Genomic DNA, 21895 nt, shown 5'->3' on the forward strand with positions numbered 1-21895 from the left:
AAGTTCATCACCACTAAACCAACTTTACATAAAACATTAGAGGGTCTTCTTTACGCAGAAAAGTAAAGGCTATAACCAGTAGTAAGAAAATATATGAAGAAAAAATTTCACAGGTAAAGGCAAATATAGAATTACCACAGTAAATCAGTCACTTAAAAAGCTAATATAGCCTGGCCGGACGTGGCTCAGTGGTTGAGCATCAACCTAGGATGCAAGAGATCAAGGTTCAATTTCCAGTCAGGGCACATGCCCGGGTTGCAGGATTTATCCTTGGTCGGGGGTGTGCAGGAGGCAGCTAATCAATGACACTCTTCTCATTGATGTTTTGGTCTCCCTCTCTCCCTCTCTGTTCCTTTCTCTAAAATCAATAAGGATATATTAAAAAAAAAAAGAAAGCTAATATAGAAGTTAAAAGTAGCAAAATCACTGTTAACTACAATAAATAATCAGGAAATAAGCAAAACAAAAAGATATATAACATCAAAATTACAAAGTGTGGAGATGGGTAAGTAGTGCTTTTAGAATGTGTTTGAACTTAAATGCCTATCAGCTTACACTGCACTGCTAAAAATATAGGATTTTATGACCCTCATAGTAACAAGAAAAAGAACCCAATCAAAGCACTAAAGAAAGCCAACAAATCAAAAGAAAAGAGATCAAGAGAAAAGAAAATACACAAATGAAAAACCACCACTACCCCATAAAAAAAAAAAAAAAAGGCCAACATACCTATCAATAATTACCTTAAAATGTAAACAGACTAAATGCTCCAATCAAAAGACAATAGTCACAGGGATGCAAATTATAGCACAGTAAATATAGTCAGTAATATTATAACAATTATGTATGGTTCCTAGGGGGACCACTTTGTAAAGTATTCTGTACACCTGAAACTAATATAAAATACTGAACATAAACTGTAATTAAAAGTAAAAATAATACAAATAAAAATTAAAAAAGACACAGGGTGGCAGAACAGAGTTTAAAAAAACCAAGACCCATCTATACCCTGCATATAAGAGACTCACGTTAGATGGAAAGATATACACAGACTGAACTGAAGGGATCAAAAGGGCCACGGGTTTGATTCCTGGTCAAGGGCACACTATCTTGGCTGCAGGTTTGACTCCCTGGCCCCAGTTAGAGTGCATGTGGGAAGCAACAAATCGACGTGTCTCTCCCACATCGATGTTTCTCTCTCTCTCTCCCCTCTTCTCTCTTCTCACTCTCTCTAGAAAATCCATGGAAAAAATATATCCTTGGGTGAGGATTAAAAAAAAAAAAGAGAGACAGTCTATGCAAACAGAAACAAAAAAGTTGGGGTAGCAACACATATCAAACAAACAGACTTTAAAACACAGAAGGTACGCCAGGCTGGGTGTGGCTCAGCAGTTGAGCATCAACCTAGTTTCCAGGATATCATAGGTTCAATTTTAGGTCAGGGCACATGCCCAGGTTGCGGGCTCAATCCCCAGTGGGGGGCGTGCAGTAGGCAGTCAATCAAGTACTCTCTCATCATTGATGTTTCTATCTCTCTCCCTCTCCCTTCCTCTCTCTCTGAAATCAATAAAGATATATTTTAAAAAAAGTTAAAACACAGAAGGTAAAAAGACATAAAAAAGGATATCACACAGTTTTTAAGGGGTCAATCCAAGAAGAGAATATAACAATTATAAATATCTATAAACCTAACACAGGAGTGCCTAAATATATAAAACAAATATTAATGAACATAAAGGTAAAAATTGACGGCAATAACACTAGTAGAGGTCTTTACTACCCTACTCTAATACTGTTGGAGAGATCATCCAGAAGGCAAGAAAATTAATATGGAAACAACAGCCTTAATTGTCCTGTTAGATCATATCAAATTATTAGAATATTGCATCCACCAAATTGCAAAATACTCATTTTTTCAAGTACACATGGAAAATTCTTCAAGATTGTTCAAACATTAAGCCACAGAGGGATTAATGAAATCATATCAAGCATATTTTCTGACCATAACAGAATGAAACTAGAAATCAACTATAAGAAGAAAGCTGGGAAAACACACACCCACAAATACGTGGAAACTTAATAACGTTATTAAACTGTTGAACCAAAAAAGAAATCAAACAGGAAATAAAAAATACCTGATAATAAATAAAAATAAAAGCACAACTCCCCAAAATTTAGAGGGTGCAGAAAAAGTAGTTCTAAGGGGGAAGTTCATAGCTATAAAAACCTATTTCAAGAAACAAGAAAAATCTCAAATAAACAACTTAACTTTACACCTAAAGTAGAAAAAGAAGAAACAAAATCCAAATGAGTAGCATAAAGTGAATAATAATTAACCAAAGCAGAAACAGAGACTAAAACAAAAAAAAAACAGAAAAGATTAATCAAACTATCAACATAACTTTAGCCAGACTAATCAAGAAAAAAAGTGAGCTCGAATAAAATCAGAAATGAAAGAGGAGAGGTTACAGCTGACACCACAGACAAACAAGGATCATTAAAGAATAATACGAACAATTACATGCAAGTAAGTTGTACAACCCAGAAAACCAGTACCAAAACAGGATGAAATAAAGAAACTGAACAGATTGATTACTAGCAACACAATGGAAGCAGTAATAAAAAAGCTTTTAACAATGTCCAGGAAAGACAGCTTGACAGGTTAATTCTACTGACCATTCAAAAAAACTAATATCTATTCTTCTCAAACTATTTCCTAAAAATTTAAGAGGAAGAAATGCTTTCAAACTCATTCTACGAGGCCAGCATTACCCTGATGCCAAAACCAGACAAAAACACTACAAAAAAAGAGAATTACATGCCAATATCTCTTATAAACATAGATGCCAAAATCCTCAACAAATTCTGGCAAACCAAATTCAACAATACATTACAAAGATTATAGAACATACTCAAATGTGATTTACACCGAAGATTCAAGGATGGCTCAATATATGCAATTCAGTTAACATTACATACCACATCAACAACATCTAGGACAAAAATAATTTGATCATCTCAATAGATGTAGAAAAAGTCCTTGACAAAAATTCTATATCCATTTATGATTTAAAAAAATATATATATCTTTATTGATTTCAGAGAGAGGAAAGGAGAGGGAGAGAGGGGGATAGAAACATCAATGATGAGAGAGTGATTGATCAGCTGCAGCCCACAATCCGGGCATGTGCCCTGACCAGGAATCAAACACCGACTGCCTGGATCCTAGGCAGATGCTCAACCGCTGAGCCATGCCCTGCCGGGCCCATTTATGATTTAAAAAAAACCTCATTAATGGGTAAGGGGGACATTACCTCAATAAAATAAAGGCTATATAAGACAAACCCACAGCTGACATCATACTCCACTGTGAAAAAATACAAGTTTTACTCTAAAATCAGAACAAGAAAAGGATACTCACTGTCAATAATGCAGAGTTGGGCAAAAGGAGGTTTACAGTTGTGAATATGTGAAACAGAGTTTATTCTTGTATAATTATCTATTAATTATTGAATTATTTTTCATTTGAGCAGCTGTAAACCCACTTTGCCCCACCTGTATTATTCAATTTATACTTGGAAGTCCTAGCCACAGTAATTAGACACGAAAAACGAACAGAAGGCATCCAAATTGGAAAAAGTAAAGCTGTCATTATTTGCACACAACATGATACTACATGAAAACCTAGACTTCACCAAAAATCTTTGGAATTAAAAATGAATTTTGTAAAGAGGCAAGATACAAAATTAATATACAGAAACCTACCACATTTCTGTACACTAACAATGAATTTAAAAAAACTACGAAAAAAATCCTATTTACAATTGCAACAAAAGAATAAGATACCTAGGAATAAATTTAACCAATGAGGTAAAAATTTGCACTCTGAAAACTATAAGACAGTGAAGAAAAAAACTGAGATGATACAAAGAAATGGAAGGATATATAATCTGCTCATTGACTGGAAGGATTAATACTGTTAAGATACTACCCCAAACAATCTAGAGATTCAATATAATCCCTATCAAAATACCAATGGCTTCTTTTCAGAACTTGAAAAAGTAATTCTAAAATGTATATGAAATATAAAAAAAGACCACTAATAGCCAAAGCGTTCTTGAGAACTTGATCAAGTGGTCTTGATTTAAAACTACATTACAAAGTTATAATAATCAAAACAGTATGGTACTGTCACAAAACAGACACAAAAAAACAGAAAAGAATAGACAGTCCAGAAATAAACCCTCACTTATATAGTCAATTAATCTAAGACAAAGGCAAAAAAATACAATGGCATAAAGACAGTCTCTTTAATAAATGGTATTAGAAAAACTGGACAGAAACATGCAAAAATAAATAAGTAAAAATAAAAACAAAAAGTGAAATGCTTCTGCAGTGATGGATACCAAAATGTTACAAAAAGACAACCTACTGAATGGGAAAATATATTTGCAAATGATATATCAGATTAGGGATTAATATCCAAAATATATAAGAAACTCATACAACATTTCAATAACAAAAAAATTAAACAATTCCATCAAAATATGGGCAGAGGACATGAACAGAAATTTCTCCAACAAAGACAACAGATGACCAACAGCCAGATGAAAAGATGCTCAACATCAATAATAAACAGAGAAATACAAATCAAAACGACAAAACAGGACCTCACACGTGTCATCATGGCTATTACAAAAAGTCAATGAAAAACAAATGTCAGGGATGTGGAAGAAAAATATGCCTCATGCATTGGTGGCGGGATTGTAAATTGGTGGAGTAACTGTCAAAAAATGAAAAATAGCTCTAGATATATAAGACAAGATATGAAAGCAATCCAGATACCCATAGATAAATGGGTAAGACAGTGTGCATGCAAACACTGGAATATTATTCAGCAATAAAAAAGAAACTTGCCATTTGTGACAATATACAGTATGATTTCAGGTATTTTTGAAATTTAAAAAATCCCAAAGATAAAATAAAAGCAGATTCATGTTTAAAAATGAACAATCTCTTAGTTGTTAGAGGGTAGAATGTTGGGGGTATGGATAAAAAAGGTGAAGGGGAACGCTATTAATATTAATATTGTGGTAACTGCACAGATGATTAATATACTCAAAGTGGTGATCACATGGTAAGGTATATAAATGTATATAAATTTTGAAACACTATGTTGTACACCTGAAACTATATACTTAATAAATAACAATACAAATATAATGTACTTAATGAAAAACAAGAAATTAAATAATTTAGAGTTGAATGAATGCCATAAAAACTAACAATAAATTCCAAGTTTTACGAAAAAAGGCATCTTTTCATTTCCTTTGATTCATTTCATTTTCAAATATTTACTTTTTCAAGATTTCCAAATGAATGAGGTAATTAAAACATTTTAATAGATCCGGTTTAATAGCATATGCAGTGGAAGAAAAAACTTGAGAGGAAAAATTTGTCCAATATTAACTACAATGATGGCCAATTAATAAGTGAATTTCCAGTTCTAGTCTACGAATAAAAATTCTAACCAATGGAGTCTATCCCTGGCTGTACATCGAAAACTCTGAGAAGCTAGCTCCATTGGTTAGTGTCACCCCCGATGTGCCAGGGTTGTAAGATTGATCCCTGGTCAGGGCACAAGAATCAAGTGATTAATGTATGAATGGTTGGAACAACAAATTGATGTTTCTCCCTCTCTCTAAAAATAAAACAATAAATTTAAAGAACTTAAATACTAAAGAACTTAAATACTAGTTTCTAAAATGCTGAGATTTTAGTATTTCTTCCAAAACTATATTCAGGAAATTCCAATCAGGAAAGTTTACAAACATGCAACAACCTAATTTTAAAAAATCAATTGGCCAGTACACAGTGAGAATATACTGAAGAAGTAAACAATTGGTTTTCAAACTACAGCTGCTGCCAACAGCAGCTGCAGTAGCAAACACAAACACAGGGGGATGATATGTAGCTGTAGATATTACAATATATCTGAACTCAGCTATATTGCTATCATCTACTCTTAACTGACCAAGGGCTGCAGTTTACAAATGACTAAATATATGAACTATCACTCATGACATATCCCTGTCAATGCAAGGGGATCAAAGATGATCCTATATTTGAATGCCTCCCCCCCCCCCCATTTAGTCAAAATATTTGTGTTGAATGAAACTTTCAGGTATGGCAAATATGACCCATGGGGCAAACACCTGTTTTATAGATAAGACTTTCATGGGACACAGGTATGCTATCGATTTATGTTCTGTCTATGGGTGCTTTATGCTAACACATTAGAATTAAGCAGTGTGACAGAGACCTTATGCAATCTTCATCTCTTGTATGACTAGGCAAACTATAAATGCATTAAATAGTTATAGCCCAAAAGCATTTCAGCTTCTATAGATATCACCCATAGTTCAACATATCTTTTTTAAAATTTTATTTATTACCATGTATAGCCCTCAAATCAAAACGAGAAAGACTTATAGCACTTCTGCCCTGGCCTATGGCATAGTTGGCTGGAGTTTTCCTGTATAACGAAAGGCTGTGGGCTTGACACCTGGTCAGGGCATGTACCTGGGTTGTAGGTTTGATTCTGCTGAGGCGCATACAAGATGCAACTAACAGATGTTTCTCCTGCATGGATGTTTTGCTCTCTCTCTCTCCCTGCCCCTCCTCTCTCTAAAATCAATAAGCATGCCCTCAGTGAGGATTTACAAAAAAAACAAAAAAGGAAATTTAGCACTTTTAAGACATGTGGAAGTGTGAATGTTTTCCTCAATTTCATAGAAAAGCACTGCACTTACTCAGTGATGTTCTTGTTATGCTAAAAGATTACAATGCATAACTAAAATACCAGTGAAGCGCTCACTAAAATATGCATATCTCAGCTCTGGCAGGTGCAGCTGAGGGTCGTGGGTTAGATCCATGGCCCCGCCCCGTCAGAGCGTGTGCAGGAGGCAACCAATTGATGTGTCTCTCTCACATTGATGTTTGTCTGTCTCCTCTCTCCCCACCCTTCCCTTCCTCTCTTCCAGTCTCTCTATCCACTGTTTTCCAGTCTCAAAGGAAAGAATATCCTCCATTGTGGATATATGTATCTTAAAGAAAAACAATGGATAGAAAATTTTAAAATGTAAAAATGTAGTACTTCATCAAAGCAAAACTATTTCACAAAAATTAAAACAAAATTGAAGGATAACCAAATGAAATCTCTGGCTAGGCAATAATAGCAGTTTCAGATAGTGAGTTAATTAAATCATGTTTGGTTGCAATGGGTACTTCTAGAGAAAAAATGGTTCCACGGTTAGCCTTTTGTTGAGAACAGATTACTCATGAAGATGTTGGAAGCAACATCAATAGTCAATTCAAAAATAAGTAACTTCAAGCACTTTCTCTTACACCTTGACAAGTCAACAGATTATTAATACTATGTAACTGGTTATTTGAGAAGTCAATGCCTAATGTGAAGTGACTCAAGAATTAACCTCTATAAGTGGTCTCCATAGGACCACTACATGTGAGAATATTTTCTAAGAAGCTGAAAAACACTAAGTATGACTGAAGTGGCACCTGCCAACATATATTACAATTTATGGTGGGAAAAATATGTATGGAGTGAGAAAAAGCCTTACTTGGATAAATTAACAAAGTTTATGAAAATGTAAAGTGCTTAATGTCTACAGTTAATTATGTTATTATTCACTGGCACATACTTTATGCACATCAGTTTCACGGATTCTTGTCAGAAAGCAGATCACATATGCCTTGGCAAGGAGAAGTACTGTAAGTTTTACAGAGCTCAGGGTTGAGACTGAAATTTTTTATGAATGAGAACCGTCAGCCATTGTCATTGGTCATGAATATTTTGATGCAATCTTCATAATGATTCTTTAAAAACCAACCAAAAAACCCCATCTTATATTGCAAAACAGAACTTACACTACATAGTCAATTAATATGGAAGACAATATTTTTTGCACTGCAGGTACTATTAATCTGTTTAATGCACTCTGTGTAGAATTAAAAATTAAATAAAAATCTAGATGTCCATACCTTCAATCATTTGCAGCATATATTTTTCAAGCTCAAACTATAGCTCTAGTATAGTTTTTCAAATCTTAGTGCAAGGGCACAAAATATTTCCATTTTGCAAAAGCCATTTGTGCAACTGAGAAGCTTCCAATTGACCTTCAATTGGAAAGGATTAATCTGCAATGTAATGAAATGTGAAAGGAAACGTCAAGTAAAAAAAAACTAACAGAACTATTCTTGTTGTTTTCTGTTAATCCTCACCTGACTATATTTTTTCCTTTCAATTTTTAGAGAGTGAAAGGGAGGGAAAAAGGAGAGAGAAACACTGATGTGAGAGAGACACATCGACTAGTTGCCTTCCAAATGCACCTCAGCTGAGACTGGAGATCAAATCTGCACCCAGGTACTACCCCTGACAGGTACTGCTGCAGGCCAACACTCTAACCATGCCAGTCAAGGTTAACAGAACTCTTTATGTGCTTTTCAACCAATTAATATGTTCAATAAAATATGCCCATACATTGAGAGCAGTATTTGGTAATATCTATGTGTGTGAAAAGACATTTTTAAAGATAAAATACATATTATCTCATTGTAGAAGAGCTTTAACAGATGAACATTTGCAACTGATTTTGATAATTCAGAACACTGATTTCAAGCCCAATAAAGTGAAATTTTATTACCCCTTTAAGAGAAAAAAAATTGTATCAATTATTATGTATTTTAATTTTTATCAAAAAAAGGCATGAGAATTTTTTTTACTTTTATATTGTTGCCTACATAGTATCTTCAACTTAATCTCCTGGCTTATAAAGCCTAAAATACTATCTAACCTCTTAAAGAAAAGTTTGCTGACCACTGCATTAGGAAGTTTCTGAATTCTATTTTTTAAAATGTAGCAAAACAAGAAGTGAGACTATATCAGTACATATTTTAAGTATTTTCAATAAAAATTATTATTATATATAATAAACATATTAAGTTCATATAATATGATACAGTTCTTAATGTAACAGCAGTGAAAAAAATTGGAGAACTGCCAGCTTGCAGTCAACGGGATCAACACAAAGCCTTTATATACTGCCTTAATATAGTTCACTCACTGAGTGACTTATTGCTTCCTTCCTAGTTATATTTTTCTCTTTCGGTGATTACATATAAAAAAGATGAAAGACACATGGGGACAACAAATTATTTAATACTCTCAGATCAATTATAAGAATAACTTCAAATATTTTTACCTATGAGAAAGAATTAAAAAATCCTTTGAATTAAACAATTACAAATGGCACGATACTGATTGTGTAAATGTATCATATTTGATGAACACATTCTTTTGAATTAAAATTTAATTCTTTTGAATTAAAAAGATATATTAGTCCATAAAAATAACCTGGTGTTCGACTCCCTGGAACTTTCATGTATAGTTGAACTGTATTCATGCCCAGAATGGAATGACCAAGGTGGCTTAGAAGATTTCCTGCTGATACCACCCGCACAAAAGCAGGAAGCTTAGTCAGCTCATGTAGCTGCAACTTCCACCTGAAATAAAACAACAGAATAAAAGTTTAACTTTGCTGCAAATATTTATGAGAATTAAGTGTCTCAAAAATTCTGTGATCTGATCAGAAAACATTTAATCTCTAAGTATTATACTTTTAAAGTCAAAAGGATTGAACTGTTTAATTAAAAAACAACAAAAACATAATCTAAAACACAGTGATAATTATATAAAAACCTAAAAATTATAATACTCATGCAAATGAAACACATAATTTTTATTTTTAAATTTATCAAATTAATGTTCTGGCATTCTTCAAGTAAAAAAAAATCTAATTAAAAATCTAAGAAAGAAATATTTCAAAATGCTGTTGTTTTAAGCTAATATCAACATAAAAAAAACTAGAAAAAACAGAATGAAACAAAAAACAGTAACTAAGCAATTTCCAATCCTGCAATCCTATTTTTACTTCATGTGAACAGAACTGAAGGACTTACTTTTTGTCATCAGAAAGGTCAATGTTGGTCCCAAACTTTATGGTTTTAAAAGGTCCTTTCCTTCTCTTTCCAGAACTTAAAAAAAAAACACAAACAAACAAAAAAAACCCAATTAAATCCATGCCTTTTGCACAGAAATACTGACTGAACACTGAAAGTTACTTACAAATCTGAAGATGTGGGTTCATTATCTGAATATTCTTTATGTTGCATTCTTTTCTCATTTTCTTCCTACGGATTAAAAAAACATTCATGCATAGGATCCTATTTCAGGTCATTGTTTTAATTACAAAAGTTAATAAAATAATCCTATCTAGATGAGCCCTACTTGGTTATACTTTGAAAACTAAGTTTCTATAAACATTTCACAAAAAATATCTTCAATGACTACATTAAGTAAACAACAGATAAGTCAAATGGCACGATACTCATCCTCTTCCACCAGCCACAAAATTAACATTATAAAACCCAATTATTATGCAAATAAGAAAAACATACATCCACCATGGTCCAAAGAGATTCTATATGGTAGATGAATTTAATTTTAAATAATGTTGAAGGAATTTGAGAGAGAACTATAAAATTAAAACAAAAATAATATTAAAATACCTGAAAAATTTTAAGGATTAGGAAAATCTGTAAGTACATACTCCTTGGAAAAAGACTCAATTCCCTATTTCAAAAACAAAGAGTAAATTGTTTTTCCCTATTGGTGCTCTTCTCTAAGCATAAAATCTGTAATTTTTAGATTTTTGCCACATATTCAAAATGAGAATTAAAAAAATTGAAATAAGATCAGTCATTTAAGTACGGTATAAACATCAAAGGTGCTTATAAATGCCAAAGTAGCAAAGGAAGAGCATATTCTAAACTGACAGATGGCATACAAATACAAATATACATTGCTAAAGATGTACATGGTAAAAAAATTAAGATTTCCTATTTCCAATTATGATTTTGTTCAGTCACCTGAACCCGTCTCTGTGAATCATACTAACAAAATTATGGGCATTTAAAGAAGTTCTTTACAGTTTAAGTTTTGACACAATAAATTCTATATTGATAATAAAAATTTACATAGTACTATAAAGAATATTAAGTGCTAAAAAATAAATGTGTGAATAAAAACCTCTTGACAAAGCTGCCAATATAATTCCCAAAGGCAACAGTGATGAGACACCTGCCAATCCATATTTAAAAGAAGATGGAAAGGATCCATCATAGCTGCAGAGTAGGTAGAATCCTCTACCCCTTGCTCCCAACACCAGACAGATTTGTGGCTGAACTGCAGGGAAGTTGGCAAGAAAAACCAGATGAAGAGAAGCTAATCTGAAATACTGTGAGCAAGGAATTCAGAGAAAAGAGGAGGAGAGGGAGAGGGTGAACTCTGGCAGTGCACAGCTGGGAAGCCAGAGAGACACTGTGGCAGTGCAGCCTTGTCCCCTCCTGGGACAACATCTGAGCAACATCCAGGGAACTTCCACAAATAGCAGATCCAAAGGCTGAACATGAAGACAGTAAGCACCAAAATCTGTGGAGCCAAACTCCACTTTATTTTCTTTCTCTAATACTACTTTGTATATAATCTCTTTCTTTAGATTTCACTTAGTTTTTGCTTATTTTTTCTCTCATATCCCTTCTCGCCTTTTCTTTATCTATTTTTTCTTCTCTTTTAAAACATTTTTATTTTATTTTTCGTTTTTCCTCTTCGTATTCCATGTATTATTTTATTCATTACCTTTTAAAATTATTATTTCATATTTATATTTCTCTTCTCTTCTTATATTTTCTTCCTTTTCTCTACCTTCTATTCTTTCACCTTCTCCTTTCATTTTCTTCTTTCTGCTTTAATTCTTTTGATCTCTTGTATCACAGTATTCCTTTTTATTGCCCTTTCTTCCTCTTTTCTTATTCTTTATTGATGGGGCTGGGGTTGCTTTGGTTCTTTTTTTTATTATTTTAATTTTAAAAAATACATCTTCATTGATTTCAGAGAGAGGAAAGGAGAAGGAGAAGGAGAGGGAGGGGGGGAGAGGGAGGGAGAGAGAGAGAGAAAGAGAGAGAGAGAGAGACAGACACATCAATGATGAGAGTCATTGATTGGCTGTCTCCTGCACACCCCATGACTGGGGGTCAAGCCTGCAACCTGGGCATGTGCCCAGACTGGGAATCAAACCCCGATCGCCTGGATCCTAGGTTGATGCTCAACCATTGAGCCACGCCCAGATGGGCGGTTCTTGTTATTAATTTTTGTTTTGTGTATGTGTGGTTTTCAGTTTGGTCCTGTTTTGTCTTGTCCTGTATAACAGTTGCCAAGATGTGACTGGAGTTGGGCCTGTAGGCAGCAAGCATGAGGACCAAGTCCAACCAAGAGAGGGATAACAGCAATCAGATGCCAATTACAATAGGAGGGCTCAGATAACCCACACAGGGACATTACTAAAGCACCCAGCTCAACAGATCAAAGAGACTACACCAATGGGTCCCACAAGACACCCGCTAGAAAAGGCCAGCCCACCAGAACTGAGAGACAGAGAAACAGGCCCCATATAAAAGAACAAGAGAATCCACCAGAAGAAGAGCTAAATGAAATGGAAATAAGCAATTTATCATATACAAAGTTCAGAGTAATGATTATAAAGATGCTCAACAGCACGAAAAGACATAGAAACCCTGAAAAACAACCAGTCAGAAATGAAGAATGGCATAGCAGAAATAAAGAATACACTGGAAGGAATAAACAGCAGATTAGAGAAAGCTGAGGATCAGATCAGCGAATTAGATGATAGGATAGAAAAAATCACTCAAACAAGGAACCAAAAAGAAAAAAAGCAATAAAAAAACAGGAGGAGAGATTAACCAAAAACCATATATGCATAACCCATGGACACAGACAATAGCATGGGAAAAGCCTGGGGTTGGGGTTGGGTAGAGGGGGGGAAAATGACAAATGGGAGACATCTGCAATACTATCAACAATAAAATAAACAAAGACAACAACAAAACCCCAAAACAGCTACAATAAAAAAAACACAGGAGGACAGTTAAGATAGCTTTGGAACAACATGAAACAAAACAGCATCCACAGAATAGAGGTACCAGAAGGAGAAGAAAGTGAGCAAGGGATAGAGAACCTACTTAAAGAAATATATTGGCAGAAAACATCACTAACACAGTGAAAGACAAAGTCTCAAAAACCCAGGAAACACAGAGTCCCAAGCAAGAAGAACCTAAAGTGGCCCATGCCATGAAACATCATATTAAAAAAAGAATCTTAAAGGCAGCAAGAAAAAGCAATTTGTTACCTACAAATAAGCTCCCATAAGGTTGTCAACTAATTTCTCAACAGAAACTCTTTAGTCTACAAGGGAATGCATGAACTACTCAAGCAAATGCAAAACAAGGATGTGAAACCAAGACTACTCTATCCAGCAAGGCTATCATTCAAAATTGAAGGTGAAACAAAAAGCTAAAGGAGTTTATCACCTTTAACTAAAAAAAAAAAAAGCTCATGCTGGGAAAATTGGACAGCTACATGCATGAAAATGAAACTCGACCACCAACTTTCACCATATACAAAAAAAAATTCAAAATGGATAAAAGATTTAAATGTAAGTTGCAAAACCATAAAATCTTGGAAGAAAACACAGGCAGTAAAGTCATAGACATCCCAAGCAGTGGAATTTTCAGTGATATATTTCCTAGGCAAGAGAAACAAAAGAAAAAATCAACATATGGGACTACATCAAACTAAAAAGCTTCTGCAAAGCAAAAGAAAACAGCCTCAAAATAAAAGGAACCCCACAGTCTGGGAAAACATATTTGCCAAGGATTTATCTGACAAGGGGCTAATTTCCAAAGTGTAAAAAGAAGTCATACTACTCAGCAAGAGGAAGACAAACACCCCAAGTAAGAAATGGGCAAAAAGGACCTGAATAGACACTTCTCTGAAGAGGACATAAGATGGCCAAGAGACACATGAGAAAATGCTCAACGTGGCTAATCATCAGAGAGACGCAAATTAAAACCACAACGAGGTATCACTTCACACCTGTCAGAATGGCTACCATCAGGATGGACCTGGAGAATATTATGCTAAGCACAATAAGCCAGGCAGAGAAAGACAAACATCACATGAGCTCACTTATATGTGGAGTCTAAAGAATTTAATAAACTGATGAATAGAATAGATTCAATGACATGGAAGCATGGATCAGACTGATGAATCTCAAAGGGACGAAGGAAGGTAGGTGGGTGGAGGGGGAAAAGATTAACCAAAGAACTCATATGCATATATGCATAACCCAAGGACACGAACAATGGTGTGGAGAGGAACTGAGGAGGGGGGTGGAATGGGTGATTGGGGAGAAAAAGGGACATCTGTAATATTTTAAACAAAAATAAACAAAACAAAAACAAAAATAAATAGCTTAAGGAGTTTATCACCACCAAACCAGCACTGCAAGAAAAGTTAAAAGGACTGTTTAAGAAGAAGTACATAGAGAGACACAGAGGCAAAAAGGATAAAAATGACAAGTACCTATCAATAATATGGGGATTTCTAAGATGGTAGCGGATTAAATGGAAGCTACACTGACACTCTTCCAGAATCAAACAGGAATTACAAATAAAATAGATACAAACTTCCCTGAATAATCAACTGCAACTGAAGATGAGCTGAAGAGCACTCTCATAACCAAGAAGGGAAAATGGAGACTGCTTAGAGATGTGCAGGAAGTGTGGAGACGAGAGAGAGCTGGCTGGGTTCCCACAGGCTGCAGCTGAAGGTCCTGAGGGATATCTCAGCCATGGGGCTTCCCACTGAGGACTCTGGGGTCTAAACGCCAGGCTGGGCTTCCTAGCCAGAGCACTAGAACTAAGAAAGGTGCCCATAAGAAAGCACTAGAGCACGAGAACTAAGAAAGGTGGCTGTAAAAAGTAGCTGGGTTTCTGTCTGCCAGGGAGAGGGCTGGAAATGCAGGCACCTTCTTAAAGGGCTAACACACAAAGTTTCCTGTGCACAGGCACTCACCTTGGGCTTCAGTAGAGGGAAGGCAAAGTAGACAGGAGCTGTGTGAGGAGAATCCAGAAGTTCTAGCTGGGGGAAGATAGCTCAGAGGGCACCTATCTGGATTCATGTGCTGAGTCATTCTCCATACGGCAGAAGACATGTCGTTTATGGTCCAAACAGCTTTTGCCTGGAGGGACGGGGAGGAGTAATTGCCTCACCCTGTGCTTTCTACAGCCTGAGGCTAATTAAGAGACTGAATAACAGCCTCAGGGTGCTTTGAGTCTTTGCCTCATTTGCCTGTGGACCCAGGGCCTAGAAAAGCAGACCTTGGTCAGCATCTTGGTCCTGCCCAAACATACCCAGCCCCAGCAGAAGGAACCAGAATCTGTGATGTGGAAAACTTCAAACAGGGTACTCAAGGCTAGTCACAAACACTGTCTGACCAGAGACCATCCAAAAGACTGGGAGTCCTAGAAGATAGACCTAATCCATAGAAACAAACCCAAAGAGGCAGCCAAAATGGGGACACAAGATTAAACAAGTCCCTAATGAAAGGTGTGAGTTGATATTTCATTGTGGTTCTGATTTGAATTTCCTTGATAACTGGTAATCTATTCGTGAACCTGTTGACGACTTTAATGTCTTCTTTGGAAAAATGTCTACTGAGTGACTGTGCTAATTTTTAAAATGGATTATTTGGTATTTTTTCTATTAAGTAGTATGTGTGCTTTCTATATTTCAGTTATTAATCCCCTTTTATATATGATTTGAAAATATTTTCTCCCATTCAGTAAGTTACCTTTTCATTTTGTATGGTTTACTTTGCTGTTTAAAAGATTTTTAGCGTGACATAGTCCTATTTATTTATTTTTGTTTTTGCTGTCTTATTTGCTGCCAAGTAAGCATTGGGCTTAATCCCATGTTTTCTTCTAGAACTGTTTTTCTTTTCTGGCCTTATGTTCAACTTTTTAATCCACTGTGAGCTCATTTTTGTGTACGATGTAAGACAGTGGCCTAATATTTTTCTTATTCTTAACTGATCTAACAGCCTACAGTTAGTTAAAAATAATAGCAAAAGTTGTTCACTATGTATTCTTGTGTGTATGTGTGTGTGTATCCTTTTGCAGAGCAATGACTTGAGCAGTAGGACAAAGAATTCTAAGAATATTATGTTGTTGAGCCTGGCTGGGCATGGCTCAGTGACCTAGGATCCAGGAGATTGCAGTTCAATTCCCAGTCAGAGCACATGCCTGAATTTGTGGCTTGATCTCCAGTTGGGGGCATGCAAGAGGCAGCTAATCAACGATGATTCTCTCATCATTGATGTTTCTACCTGTCTCTCTCCCTCTCCCTTCCTCTCTCTGAAATCAATAAAGATGCATTAAAATATACATATATTATGTTATTATAAAATACCTGTACTAGGCTTGAATCCATATTATTGAGAGTACAGGTGGGTTAGTTGTAAATGTGCACTGCAAACCCTAGGACAAATACTAGTGTAATATGTTTTTAAAGTATAACATATGTTAAGAAAAGAAAAATAGGTTATTATACAATTAATAAAAACTTATAAACACAGAAATGGTAGAATAAAAAGTTAGAACAAAGGATAAGTAAATAAATACAAACAAATAAAATGGTAGATAATAATCACTATGAATATCAATGTTCTCAATGTACCTATTTAAAGACAGAGGTTGTCAGACTGAATAAAATATTAAAACCCAAATACAGGTGGGTCTGTAAGAAACCAACATAATATATACAGATACATATACTTAAAAAATATGTGGATGAAGAAAGCTAACACTAATCAAAATAAAGTGAGAGTAGTTAATGTTAATTGTAGGCAGATTACACTGTAAAAGGCAAAAATGTCAGGAAGAAAGCAGGGCATTACACAATGATAAAGGGGAAAATTCTTTGAAAGACAAAGTAATGTTTAATGTACAAGACCTAACAACAGAGAATTAAAATTCTTAAGGAAAAAACTGAAACCATAATTAGAGTTGAAGATTTCAATTGCTTCCTATTAGAAACAGATATAGCTCCTACAAAATCAGTAAGGACAGAATAGAACTCAAGAATACCACCAATCTTCTGGATATAATGAACAACCATAGATTACTACATCAACAACAGTAGAACACATTCTTCTCCAGTTCACACAGAATATTCAAAAAGAGACACCATTCCAGGCCAGGAAATATCCCTTAGAAAATTTTTTAAAATGTAAGTCCTCGCTAGGTGTGTTTCAGTTGGTGGGAACTGTCCTAAGCACCCAAGGATTACAGGTCAATTCCCTGGTTGTAGGCCTGATCCTTGGTAGGTCAAGTGCTTGAAGGTAGCCAATGGATGCTTCACCCTTATATAGATGTTTCTTCTCTCTCTCCCTCTCCCTTTATCTCTCTAAAACACCAACAAAAAAATCTTAAGAAAAACAGGAAATAACACAAATCTGTTCTCAACTCAAAATAGAATTAAACTAGAAATCATTAACACAAATATAGTTGAAAAATTTAAAAAAGCATAAATTAAAGAACATATTTCAAAATAACACATGTTCAAAGAGGATATTTCCAAAAAGTGAAATATTATTTTAAACTAAATAAAATAAAAACACAACTTAATAAAATTGTGAGACAAATCCAAAGCAGTGCTTAGAGGGAAATTTAGAGCAGTCAATACATGTAACAAAAGAAAACAAAACAAAACGGCTCTGAAATCAATCATCTAAATTTCTACTCTAGAAAATAGGGGGAAAGCAATTTAATCAATGTAAGTAGAAGAAAAGAAATATTAATCAATAAAACAAAAATCAATGAAAGTGAAAACAATATCAGTAGAGAAAAATCAATGAAACCAAAGCTGGTTATTTGAAAAGATCAAATACAATCGATAAACCCAAGTTACCTGAGGGGAGGAATATACAAACACAGGACACAAATTGTTAATTACAGAGATAGAAGATGGGACATCATTACAAATCACACGGTCATTAAAGGTTAACACAGAAGCCCAGCTGGCATGGCTCAGTGGTTGAGAGTTGACCTGTGAACCAGGAGGTGATGGTTTGATTCCTGGTCAGGGGACATGCCCAGGTTGTGGGCTTGATCCCCAGTAGGGGTTGTGCAGGAGGCAGCCCAACAACGATCCTTTCATCACTGGTGTTTCTAACTCTCTCGCCTTCCCCTTCCTCTCTCTGAAATCAATGAAAAACAAATTAATACAGAAGTCCCCACCAGGTGGCTCGGTTGGTAGGAGCATCATCCAGTACACCAAAAGGATGCAGATTCAATTTCTGGTCAGGGCACATACCTAGGTTGTGAGCTGGATGCCCTGTTGGGGCCTACACAGGAAGCAACTGATAGATGTTTCTCTTCTCTCTCTCTCTCTCCCTTCCTCTTTCTCTAAATATCAGTAAACGTATCCTCAGGTGAGGATTAAAAACACACATATAAATAGAGGAATACTATGAACAACTCTATGCCAACAAATTTGATAACCTGCATGCAACTGACCAATTCCTCAAAAGACACAATCTACTGACAATAATTGAATGAGCCTATAAATATTAAGGCAACTGAATCAATAACAACAACCTTTCATAACAAAGTATCGCTATGTCCAGAAGAGTTCTCTGGTGAATTCCACTAAACACTTAAGGAAGAAATTATGCTAATGCTCTATAATCTCTTCCAGAAAACAGAAGAGGAGATAACATTTTATAACTATACTATGAGGCAAGGAAAATGATTCTTGTAATGCTCAAACCAAACTTACAAGACTACAGGAAAACTACAGACGAGTGTATCTCAACATAGATGCAAAACTCCTCAACAACATACAAGCAAAGCAAATCCAACTATGTATAAAAAGAAATATATACCATGGCCAAGTGTGACTTATCCTAGGTATGCAAGGCTAAGCTCAACACCAGAGAACCAATCGCTCATTCATCACGGCAGGAGGCTAAAAAAGCAGTATCATAAGATCGTAACAGTAGATTCAGAAAAAGCATGTGTATGAGGGAACAGAAGTATACGGAAAATCTCTGTACCAGCCAATTTTGCTGCATCCCTAAAATATTTAAAAATAAATTTTATTTTTTAAAAAAGAAAATGATAAACTCAATAATGAAGATAAGAGCTTAATATCACAATGAACCAAACACTTCAATATTTTCACTAAAGAAACCACTAACTGAAAGACAGTAAATCCATTAAATGAGGCTAAAAATACTCAGTAATAAAATGCAGGTAAAAATTACAATAGTATACCACCTAACCATGAAAATAGCTAGAATGAAAAGGACAATAAGAAAGACCTCTGGTCAAAACAGAATACTAGGTGAGTACTGTGCTTGTCTCCTCCAGTGACCACATCCAACTTACAGCTAAATGACAGAACAGCTGCACTTGAAAATAATCTGTACAGAACACCCATAGCTAAGGATATAGAAAGAAGACATGATGAGATTATAGGAGGGATGAAGACTCAGAATGGGGTGGGCCTCATACTCTCCTGGTGATTAATTGGAAAGGAGCTCTGGCCAGGTGGCTCAGTTGGGAGAGTCATCCTGTACACCAAAAAGGTTGTGGGTTTGTTTCTCTGTCAGGGTGTGTATTAGAGGCAACCGATAAGTGTTTCTCTATCTCTTTCTTTCTCTAAAATCAATAAAAACATGTCCTTGATGAGGATTGGAAAAAAAAAATTGGGAGAGGTGTCTTGGCTGTGGAGGTAACCCTTGAGCAGGTAATCACAGCTTCGCAGTTGACTCCCCACTCCAATCATCAGTGAGGGTGGTGGTGGTAGGTGGAGAAATCAGGGATTGTATTCAGGTGGGACAAGGACTGCTGGGAGCCCAAGCACTGCTCAGAAAGGGACTGTGTAGAGACTTAATGAAAGATTCACATGCTCTGCATCTTATTTAGCTGCTGTTGTGCCTTCATTGAAGAGCTAAATTCCAGCTGCAGGGGCAGCATGAAGTCAACTTGGACTACTTTGGGCATGCCATGGAGCTTGCCTTGTTCCTACCAGCTCACTGCTTGACTTTTGCCTCTTACGGGCTGGGCCTTCAAACACCCAGTCTATAAGGATGAGGTTCATCATGTGTATACCACCACCTCCTTACACTGTAGTCCGAGACTGCCCCTTTACTGCTGCTCCTCCACTTCTAGCTGCTCTGCTCACTGCAAGGGAGCAAATATGGAAGGTGTTTCTTTCCACCAGAGCCCCCTCAAACCCCTCCTGCCACTATCTCTGCCTGATTGGTGACTCAGGTACTGAGCTATGCCCTTCTCCTGACTACAGCAAGGTGAGCCAGTCTAGAGGCTAGGGCTAGTAGCACTTAGCTAGATCTGGTGGACTACTCCCCTTGGACACTGCCCCTAGATCCCATACCTCAAGGTTCTTTTGTGGGGCTGGCATTCAGCAAAGGGGACATCCCATAAACAGTTTTGGGAGGTTGGGTGGGTTACTTCCCCACTAGAAACAGTACTGGTCCCAATTCCTTGAATTTTCCTCAGCCTCTATCTGCCTGCCTAGAATCTGCCAGGAAGGGTACATGTTTCTGCGTCTGTGGTAGTTCCATCTCAATTACATACACAGGAGACTTTGATCTCATTAAAGAGATGTAAACAACAGAAAGAATAGATGACCTCAGTATAACTGTAAACAAAGAGATAGAAACTATTAAAAAGAACCACTCAGAAATGAAGAGTACAATAAATGAAATTAAAAATTCATTGGATGGAAGAAACAGCAGATTAGATGAAGTAGAGAACTGAATCTGTGTTTTGAAGACAAAGTAGCAAAAAAACAGCCAACCAGAACTGACAAAAAGAAGAAGAAAAAAAATTAAAATAGTCTGCTCTGGCCAGTTTGGGTCAGTGGTTAGACGGTCCAAGGGTCATGGGTTTGATTCTCAGTCAAGGGCATGTACTTCGTCCCCAGACCATCGGGGTGTTTGTGGGAGGCAACCAATCATTGTCTCTCTCTCACATAAAAATCAATGAAAAAAGTACCCCGAGGTCCTGAGGATTAACAACAATAACAAAGTTAGAATAGTTTAAGAAACCTCTAGGACAACAAAATAGGAGTTCCAGAAAGAGAAGAGAGAAGACAAGAGATTGAAAACCTATTTGAAAAAAATAAAGCCTGAAAACTACCTTAAACCAGCAAAGGGAGTAGGCATACAAGTTCAGAAGTTCCAAACAGGAGCAAGCCAAAGAGGCCCACACCAAGACACAACAATAAAAATGCCAAAGACAAAGACAGCATCTTAAAAGCAGCAACAAAGACAGTACAAGGCAGCTTCCGTAAGACTGTCAGCTTATAACTCAACAGAAACTTTGGAGACCAGAAAGGACTGGCATGAAATATGCAAAGTAATGAAATGAAAGAACCCACACCCAAAATTTTCTACCTAAAGGCTATTATTTAGAATCAAAGAAGAGAAAAAGAGCTTTCCAGACCAAAAAAATGCTAAAGGAGTATTTACCACCAAACCAGTATTACAACACGGTATCTTTGTAAACATTTACATATCCAAGAGGTAGGAGAATCCAAATATATAGAGCAAATATCGATGGACATAACGAGAGAGACTAATGGTAACACAGTCAAGGTAGCAAATTTTAACACCCCACTAACATTAATGGATACATCATCCAGACAGAAAGTCAACAAGAAACAGTGAATTTAAATGACACTTCAATTCAGAAAGAGTTAATTGATATTTTTAAACATTTCACCCCAAAGCAGCAGAATATACATTATTTTAAAGTACACATGAAACACATGAAAGGCCGCAAAAAGGCCTTCAGTAAATTTAAAAGGACT

At 35.8% G+C, this 21895-nt stretch overlaps 1 protein-coding gene across 4 annotated transcripts in view; it reads right to left on the minus strand.

Moving 5' to 3' along the window:
• LOC308552009 (lysine-specific demethylase 6A-like) overlaps positions 1-21895 on the minus strand; it is a 252461-nt gene that overhangs the window by 25616 nt on the left and 204950 nt on the right. For all 4 annotated transcript variants that reach the window (XM_081126956.1, XM_081126954.1, XM_081126955.1 and 1 more), the window contains 3 exons: positions 10205-10269; positions 10039-10113; positions 9434-9582 (listed from right to left, as the gene is read on the minus strand). In XM_081126956.1, coding sequence (XP_080983082.1) covers positions 9434-9582; positions 10039-10113; positions 10205-10269 — 289 coding nt within the window. The remainder of the gene's footprint in view (positions 1-9433; positions 9583-10038; positions 10114-10204; positions 10270-21895) is intronic.

Source organism: Miniopterus schreibersii (genome assembly GCF_964146895.1).
Source record: "Miniopterus schreibersii genome assembly, chromosome: Y".
NCBI classification, from domain to species: domain Eukaryota; kingdom Metazoa; phylum Chordata; class Mammalia; order Chiroptera; family Miniopteridae; genus Miniopterus; species Miniopterus schreibersii.